The sequence below is a fragment of the Trametes versicolor genome (assembly GCF_000271585.1).
Source record: "Trametes versicolor FP-101664 SS1 unplaced genomic scaffold TRAVEscaffold_1, whole genome shotgun sequence".
Classification (NCBI taxonomy): domain Eukaryota; kingdom Fungi; phylum Basidiomycota; class Agaricomycetes; order Polyporales; family Polyporaceae; genus Trametes; species Trametes versicolor.
The window spans coordinates 643,366-652,336 of record NW_007360321.1 but is presented as its reverse complement, the minus strand read 5'-3'; the positions used below and the strand labels follow the sequence as shown (position 1 = coordinate 652,336).

The 8,971-nt window shown below is 56.6% G+C and overlaps 4 protein-coding genes across 4 annotated transcripts in view; 3 read left to right on the top strand and 1 right to left on the bottom strand.

Annotated features, from left to right (window-relative positions):
* Positions 1-2,712: 2,712 nt before the first annotated feature.
* TRAVEDRAFT_16162 (uncharacterized protein) lies at positions 2,713-3,511 on the top strand (the record flags this gene model as incomplete). The annotated part of the gene is made up of 8 exons (XM_008033530.1): positions 2,713-2,721; positions 2,784-2,800; positions 2,855-2,870; positions 2,930-3,015; positions 3,077-3,121; positions 3,182-3,243; positions 3,300-3,379; positions 3,443-3,511. 8 exons carry the CDS (start codon positions 2,713-2,715, stop codon positions 3,509-3,511), a joined length of 384 nt encoding a protein of 127 aa, XP_008031721.1.
* Positions 3,512-4,260: 749 nt separating this feature from the next.
* On the top strand, positions 4,261-4,746 carry TRAVEDRAFT_89869 (uncharacterized protein; the record flags this gene model as incomplete). Its single annotated transcript, XM_008034410.1, has 1 exon — positions 4,261-4,746. A coding segment is annotated over one exon (486 nt), but the record flags the coding sequence as incomplete, so codon positions are not given.
* Positions 4,747-4,986: 240 nt separating this feature from the next.
* TRAVEDRAFT_41327 (alpha/beta-hydrolase) lies at positions 4,987-6,170 on the bottom strand (the record flags this gene model as incomplete). Its single annotated transcript, XM_008033884.1, has 5 exons — positions 4,987-5,323; positions 5,381-5,636; positions 5,688-5,712; positions 5,768-5,790; positions 5,855-6,170. 5 exons carry the CDS (start codon positions 6,168-6,170, stop codon positions 4,987-4,989), a joined length of 957 nt encoding a protein of 318 aa, XP_008032075.1.
* A 1,998-nt stretch (positions 6,171-8,168) lies between these two features.
* TRAVEDRAFT_109049 (uncharacterized protein) overlaps positions 8,169-8,971 on the top strand; it is a gene marked incomplete at both ends in the record, with an annotated part of 1,579 nt that continues 776 nt past the window's right edge. Inside the window, one exon of the mRNA XM_008034409.1 lies at positions 8,169-8,392. Coding sequence (XP_008032600.1) covers positions 8,169-8,392 — 224 coding nt within the window. The remainder of the gene's footprint in view (positions 8,393-8,971) is intronic.

Below are 8,971 nucleotides of genomic sequence, written 5' to 3'. Positions count from 1 at the left end.
CACAAAGAGAGGCTACAAGTACTAGTAAGTAAACATGTAAGGAAGCATAGGTAGTGTGGGACTTACTCTTCAGTCTGTGAGAGAACGACTGAAGAGCAGAGGCCTGCAGAGTCCTCCTTATATACTACTGGGGAGGACGATGAGTAAGCGTATAAGAAGAGAGCATGTGACGTCCAGAGGACGCTGACTGAGCGATGAATAACGCTGAGTAAGGGAGCATAATCGACATAAGGTCAGATAGTCCATGGCTGAGTAATGCGAGTAATCCGGACGCTGTCTAGAATAGTCCGGAACATCGTAGAACGTACCAGAATCATATGGAGGGATGGCAGGATGCCAAGTAAGTACAGAACAAAAGAATGTACGTATATGGTAAGTAGGAAAGTCCATGCTGGCGTATGGTAGACGCACAGCCACTATCACTGCCACTCCCGGTCCGGCACAGCCGTAGACACAGAAGTTCAACAGTTCCGGAGGCGGATACGTCTGAGTCTGACCTGACTGAGCTCTCCGAGTCAGAGCCGTCAAACGACGAGGATGAGTCCGCAAATCTCATCGGTGCCCTCCTCGAACACTCTTTTGCCGTATCTGGAGATGAGCCGCAAACTTACGAGGAGGCAATGGCATCCCCGGAGGCGAACGAGTGGGAAGCTGCGATGGCGCAAGAGCTCGAGTCGATCGCATCCTTGGGCAGTTTTGAACTCACCAGTCTACCTTCAGGACGCAAGCCTATCGGGACACGCTGGGTCTTCTTGGTCAAGCGTGACACCAATGGCAACGTCCTTCGCTACAAGGCCAGGCTGGTTGCTCAAGGCTTCACTCAGCAGCCCGGTGTCGACTTCCAGGAGACCTTCGCGCCAGTTGCAAAAGCCGAGTCCATCCGAGCCATCTGCGCAATCGCTGCACAGCGGGACGGTGTAATTCACGTTGTCGACGTGGATTCCGCATTCCTCAACAGCGAGATGCCGGACGACCAAGAGGCGTACGTGAAGCAACCGCCCGGGTTCACGCTGCGTGGCCAAGAGACCAAGGTCTGGCGGCTGCGTAAAGCGTTGTACGGACTACGGCAATCCGGCTATCTCTGGTATCGCAAGCTGAAGTCCATCATGACCTCCATTGGCTTCACAACGTGCCGGTCTGACCCGTGCGTCTTCTTCCGGTACGAGCACGACCGCAGCCTCGCCATTGTGACATCTCACGTCGACGACCTCGCCATTTTCGGACTCGGGCTGTCTCTTGCTGCTGTCAACAAACTCAAGGACGAGATTCGGCGAGAGGTCCCAATCAAGGACGGGCAAGACATTTCTCTCTTGCTGGGCGTGAAGATCACTCGCGATCTGAAAGCTCGCACCATCTCGTTCTCGCACACGCACAAGATTGACAAGGCACTCGAAGAATTCGGCTTCAAGGACGTACATCCCGTATGGTCCCCGATGCTTCACAGCCAGCGCCTCTCAGCAAGCCAAGCACCGCAGACACCCAAGGACATCGCCTTCATGCGGAATGTCAAGTACATGTCCGCGGTCGGTACGCTTATGCACATTGCCGTCCACACTCGGCCCGACATCTCGAAGGCCGTCCAGAGCGTTGCACGGTTCATGGCGAATCCTGGCAAGCCTCACTGGCAAACTGTGAAGCGAATCTTCCAGTACCTCAAGGGCACCCGCGACTACGTCCTGACCGTGGGCGGGAAAGGCACTTATCAACCTCTCGCCTACTGCGATGCCGACTGGGGCAACGACCCCGATACTGCTAAGTCAACTTCCGGCTACGCTATCTTCATTGGCCGGGGCTGCATTTCGTGGTCGGCGAAGAAGCAGACGGTTGTTGCATTGTCTACGGGCGAGGCCGAGTACTATGCTAGCACGCATTGCGGGCGTGAGATCATTTGGCTTCGACAACTCCTCGGCGAGCTTGGTCTTCTTCCTTCACCTCGTCCCCCACCTACTCCTCTCCGCATTGACAGCACGTCGGCGATCAAGATGATCAATAACCCGGACGACGTTTCCAACCGTACGAAGCACATTAACATCTCGTACCACTGGATTCGCGACGTCGTCCAGTCGCAACTCATCTCGACCAGGCATGTCTCCGGGGAGGAAAATGTAGCGGACATTTTCACGAAACCGCTCGGGCCTCAACGTCACAAGCAACTCGCACTACGCCTTGGGCTTCGCCCCTCATCAGACCGTGTTCGTTGAGGGGGAGTGTTGAAATACGGTGACGTTGACTTTACTTAGTACGCATAGCTCCTGTCGTATACGTGTCTATCGGACTTTCATTCACACACTTACATTACTTACCTATCACTTTAAACTCCGCACCACCTCCTACGTACGGCCGTGCCACATCTCTCTTCCCTCAGTCGTTCTTCCACCGACTGAGGTATGTTCATGCTACCGTCCGTTACTCGTACTACATACTCACACTGTATCTACAGCTCCCGCTGACTGCGTACGCTGTTAGGTACAGTAATCTAATCCAGTCGTTCTTCCACCGACTGAGCTCCCGCTGACTGCGTACGCTGTTAATGGCTACGGCATATTGATCCGTCTTTCCTCAGAAAAACTCATTGTACGCCGCTCGCTTCAAAAGCTGGACCGGTGGCAACGGGCTCGCCCGAAAGTGAGTCCCACTAGGCGCATGAGAAAGAGTTCCATTTGAACAGCCTACCCAAGTGTAACCTGGAAGAATATCCAGTTTGACAACGTGATGTTCCCGGTATGTGCAGGTCATCCTGGCGCGCACGGCAGAACATTGACGTTTGCACCCGATGCGCGTAGATCTATGTCACGCAAAAGTGAGTGGGATATTTGTTGTGTATACGAGCGCTTTCATCTGACACCGTGACTAGTTACTGGGATCAGGATGTACGACATACGTACTCCAGCGTTGCAGCCTGCAGTCTAATCGGACGTTTTGGAGATAGCTCGGGGCTCGTCCAAATTCTTCGAGCGTCAACAACACCCACATCCAAGATTTCTCATTTGAAAACTTCGTCGGGACGATCAACGAGTACGTATATTTCACTTGAGAACACCGAAAGTACCGTGTTGATCCGGATGATTGTCCACAGCACGCCTGGCTACGTTGAAGGATCCTGCGTGACGGATCCGTGCTGGTGCGTCTGAGATTCAGTATCCATAGAGCCCAGTATTGACACTGACACGATGACTCCCAGGTATGCCGTCGAAGGCGCGACCGGCAAAGAGGTGGCCATCTTGGACCTCTACCCCAATACAGGTGTGCCTGTTGGGCCGCGTTCCGGCACGCCCCATTGCTTACGCCAATGTTCAAAGCTGCCAATGTCGTCGCGAAGCACGTTCTCGCGACGACAGAGACGGGAGCACCCGTTCGGGTTATGTGCAATGCGTCGACCGTGAGTCCAGCGCATGTAGGATCCATCGCCCGCGCCTGCGCTCATACGCCTATGCCGGGTTAGATAACCTCGGACGTCGGCTTCAAGTGCTGGGATGGGCTCTTCGAACCCACGAAAGCTGGCCTATTGTAGGACTTTCCTTCTGCTCACACCGCAGCAAAGTCCCGTCTCTACCTGCTAGCATTCATTGGGTGCCGCAATTCGACCACCCGAGGAGTGTTTATCGCATGTCTGTCTGAAAGGCACTTGCACTATATGCTCACACATATTGCAAATATATCGATGTGTTATAACTACGCCGAGCGTAGCGAAACGCACATCCGGACGTCTATTCTTTTGAAGAAGTTAATGATGTCCTCTTCCCAGTCTCGCAGAGTTTTGGAGGTGGGAAGGACGAATGTCCTCTTCCCTATGTATAGATATTTTTCTCCGACCATGCATTGATAGCAGTATTGAGATCATGGGTGTATGACATGGGCGTATGCCTTGTACGGCAGGGACGTACGACTGTCGTACTTACCAAGAGCCATCTTAGTAAAGCCTACACCACTCCGAGTTAAAGGGCCAGAATTGATTTTAAACCTGGGACAAGGAAGACTCGGAAAAAGCACACAATTAGGCATACAGAGTATACGCTATGACCTCATGGCCACCTGCGATCAATACATAGGACGCGGCTGTATTCAAGATCAAGCCCAACTCAAAGAGTATCCAAGCGTAGCCACGATGGATGTCAATGCGTCTGCGGTTTATAAGTCCGCGCTGTGCGCTAGCAAGAGGGTCCAAACCAACACTCACCTCGCCGACATCCACAGCCCCCCACCCTCGACCAGCGGAGAGCATCAACAAGCCTACCAGGACCTACCATGAACGAAAAGCGCAAGTACTACCTCTACCTGGCCATGTACGACAACAGCAGGAGCCTCGCGCACGGGCAGATTCACTGGGGACTCCTCATTGGGCCTAAGGACGAAGACCCGACCTCGCTCAAGAAGACGCACGGGCTGTTCCACGCCGTGCACGAAGCTGGCAAGTGGAATTTTGAGATGCGCACGTTCGAGTGCGTGCGCTCCAAGTCGATGATTGGGCGTGTCCTCCTCGGCAAGACCGAAGAGTGCCGGATGAAAGCAGTGGACGCCGTGCTTAAGGATGCACGCCGTATGGTGGCGGATAACCCGCGCTGGGACTGCTGGTCGTGGGTCGAAGGGGCGTTGAGAGCTCTTCAGGAGACGGATCTTGTCCAGTGGAAGTTTAGGGGGGCCATTGACTTGCAGCATTTGCAAGCGTATGGGCGACAGTTCTCGAAGGAGATACAGGATAAAGGCTTGGACGCAGGAAATGGGATCCCCGCGACGGTGGATTACCCCGGGGGGCGAGGACCGTGCGTATACTTGATTTTTCCCGCTATACGACATGCTAAATGAGGCGTCAGGATTCCGAGCAAGATCATCAAGTGAGGTCGCAAAGACGACGTACCAAGAAGTTGACCCGTAATGTGTAATCGAGTAGTTGTACAATATTGAGTCAAGTAATCCACAGTACATAGTAATACTCAGCTTGCGCCATCGGGGCGGGGATCTGGAGACACAGGACACGTCGTCCCAAAATTACGCAGCACCGAGCGTGTCCAGCCATTTCTGAATGCGCGTCCAGCACTGCTGCACCTCGTCCGGCCAATGCTGATCGACGGATCCGAATATCAAAAAGTCATGGCTGTACCGGGGCAGGATATGCTTGGCCTCGTATATCTTCACCTTCGCGCCCGCATCGCCTAGTGTCGCTACGAACTCTGCGATGGAAGACGCATGGTTTTCCTGCGGACCAGAGTATACAAGCGTGGGGGGCCAGTGAGAAGGTGGCGGGTGCAGCGCGGGCGAAAAGTACGGTCCGGAAAGGGCCTGCGTAGGAAGAGGCCCCAGGAGACCCTTCACGTTGTCTGCTTGCCTGGATACAGTGCGTGCCGTCAGTACATTGAAATCATAGGAAGATGGGCAAACATACACGGCAAGGTCGCACCAGGGGCTGAGGAGTAAAAGGGCTCTCGGAGATGACAAATGGCCGCTTTCGAGAAGGTAGCGCTGCAGTGCGAGGGCGAGATGTGCGCCAGCGGAGTCACCTATGAGGACAATCCTGTGGGCCGGTATCTTGAGGGTGTCAAGCAGGTGATAGTATGCGGACAACGCCTCCAATATCTGCAATGGAAAACAATGTGTGGTGGTGGCGTCGGGGTCCTTCGGTGCGAGAGTATATTCCAACGCTGGATACGAGTTGAGATTAGCAATAGGTGCATAACGATAGATAAACGTACAGAGCACGCTGGAACAAATCCGACGCTACGAACGGTCGTCAGTCTAGGTGCGCCACAACGACGACTGTGTGCATACGTACCTCAACGAAGCCGCGGGGTATACCTATGCATGTGTATGTGCGAGCCATGTCAGAGGAAACGCTGCAGACAATCTAGCAAGCACTTACGAGCGAAGCCAGAGAGTACGTCCGTTACGCTTCCTCGTACATAACTGCCACCGTGGAAGTGCAATCCGACCCGGCCCCCTCCCTGCTGGGCCCTGACGAGAGTATCACCGCTGAACCACCAGACGCCTTCCCTGGTCCCGAGGGTGATTTTAGCACGGTGCGCCCATTTCTTCATATCGCCACTGATGACACCAATGGGCGCAGGAGGGATACGGTCGACATAAGTTTCAGCGGCTCTGATCACCAGTGGAACCGCAGCGACTCGAGCTTCCCGCTTTTTCTTGAGTTTATCTACGAATCGCCGTACGGTATCCATCCGGGAGAGTCGAGAGGTGGACGTGTTGACGGTAGCGAAAGAACAAGGGTATGCCCAATGATCTCGGTGGCTTGCATCATGTCGCAACTTTCCCATGGCCTATAGCATGTAGAAAACGTCCGTCGATCCTTCGATCTTCTTCAGCTGGGTCGATAAGGCTGTGCGCCGGCGCCCACACCACAAGCATGATAGGACTCGGAAGGGGCTCGATTCCTGAAAAGCGGGTAGTATACATGACAAAGCCCAGCACGACAAGAGAAGAGAATGTACGAATCACCGGTCCTGCTCCTCCAGCGAGGCGAGCCCGAGCAGCGTAGAACGCTGAGACATCCGCAGTCGTTTTCCGCCCTGCTTTGGCACAGACTAGCCATGCGCCCGCCGCCGGTTAGGACGACAGGGTGAGCGGTCTGCAATTTGACGTGAGGTGCGTGGAGAAAAGGGCTGAGCGCGCTGGCGGCGTCGCTTTTGAGCGCGGGCGCGGTGCCACGTGGGCGAGATCGGATGCGATCTGTCGCTACCAACCGTCCGATCTCGATCTCCGATCGCTGTGTCCCAGCGTCGGGAACTCCGTGAGCTTGTCTCAGTCTCGCTGCTTCATCTGCTCCTCGTCGCCATTCGAGCAGCGCGAGGCCTGTGCTCGCCACACAGCGCTGTGGAACTGGCGCATACATTGCTTCCTCCTCCTAAAACCCAGTGCAGCCACACATGCATGTCGCGATACACCCTAGCAACGTAGGTCCGCCGAAACTCCTTTCCGCGCGCTGGGAGCCAATACATCCATATGCACGTCCGCGCGTCCATGCGCCCCCCACACGCTCGCACGAGCGTGGTATGTCTTCGCCGCGGCGCACTCGCCCCGCAGCAAACCTTGTCCACTCTCCCAGGGCGCGAGCCCACGCACCCAATCGCGCACTGGGAAAGTGACGACCATCAGGACATACGAGGCCAGTGCCCCGACATCATCATTTGCGCTGTCGCGCCGCACAGCTGAAACGCGAGCGGTGCAGAGGATGCTAATATGCCACGGCGCACAGGGACGGGGCCGCGCTGGTATCTGCGGCGTAGGCTTGACAATGACACGCCCCGGCGCGGGGCGGACGTCGTCGCATGGGACTCCGGTCGGGAGGGATCCTGTGCGTGTTGCGCCACGCTGCGAAGAAGGCTGGGTGGTACATAAGACGGCGTGCGGTGGAGCGCAGCGCTGCTAGGGGGGCCCGCGCCATCGACCTCTTAACTCTTCGACTCTTCTCCCGAGCATTACACGGCGTACCACCGGTCGCTACCTCATCGTCTTCGCCCAGACCCGCGCTCCACCACACATCTCTCCGACGACACGCACCTGACGACACTCAAGAGGCGAGGAGAGGGGCACAAGGCTGAGTACGCTGCAACATATCGCCCACGATGTCCCTGCTCAAGGCATGGAAGAGCGTGTCCTCGATGAACGGGACACCCGACGCGCCGAAGAAGAGCCGCTTCTCGCTCATGCACCGCCCGAGCGCGGCGCGCCGCCCCCTGCCCGGGCCCACGCTCGACATCGAGCTCTCGGACGGCAGCGGCGCGTTTTGGAGCAATCCGGGTAGCGTCCGCGGGGGACTGGGCGCACTGGGGGGGCTGGGAGAGGGACGGCCGGGCGAAGAAGAAGTGTCGCTAGAGCGGAGCTTCACGCTCTCGATCCTCGAGGGGCAGAAACATCCCGCCGCGCACTCGCGCGACCTGCGCGAGAGCACGGGCACGACTAACACTTTCGTGAGCTGCACCGACGTCGCGCCCGCCCCACCTGCGAAGGCCTTGCCACAACCGCCGCCACCAGTGCCGCCACGAAGCCCTAGCAGGGCGCGGTCGGCGTCCCTCAGCTCAAACCGCTCAGTGTCCGCAGAGGGCCGCCGAAGGAAGCCGAGCCTGAGACCGCAGGCGCTGGGCCTGCCGGAGCTTGAGGAATCGCGCCTAGACGAGTCGCCGCCAGGGCGCGAACATGAACATGACCATGGGCTTCCACCGACCTATTCGAGCATGACCTATCCGGCGCACGAGGTGACATATCGGTTTGCGCAGGCCGGTCCATTCGGGATGACGCTGGAGACGGAAGGGAAGAACCTCGCGGGGAGCTTGGGATTGTGGCGATATCACATCGGAGTGGGTATGAACGTGTGGACGTTGCGGTCGTGGGTGACGACTGTGCGCCGGGGAGGAGAAGATGGGCTGGTGGTCGCCGAGATCGAGTAAGTGCGGTATTTTCTGTTTGCGGACGACGATTGACACAAGGGTCTAGATCGGGGTCGGCGACAGTGGGTGCAACAATCACGATGGGGGATACCAGCAGGAAATCAAGAGATGTATTGTCGAGAACGCTAGGGTGCGTGCATACTGCTTCCACCCGAGGAAGCGAATTCATGGATGTACTGCAGCGCGAAGATGTACTACATTGGCGACGGCACCGCAATCCGGTGGAATCTGGGAGAGACAAGATGGGAGGTGAGCATGAGGGTTGTCGGAAACCATTGTGGCACTCACGTTGGGCACTTGGCAGGCGTTCTTCGACTCTGTGGAGCTCGCGACGTTTGACTTGAGCCATCCCCGAAGGCTGGTCATGCAGCCGCTCGCGCACCGGTTCTTCGACCATCTCGTGGTGGCGGTACTACTTTTGATGCGGGAGAAGGAGGACGCAGCGTGCGCGCGAGCAGATGCTGGGACGGTGCCTCTCTCGCCTCTAGGCTAAGAATAGGAAGGAGGCGTCAATAGCGCGGCGTGTATGGGAGACAACGCAGACTGTGTCGAGGCTTCTAGACGGCCTCTCGACA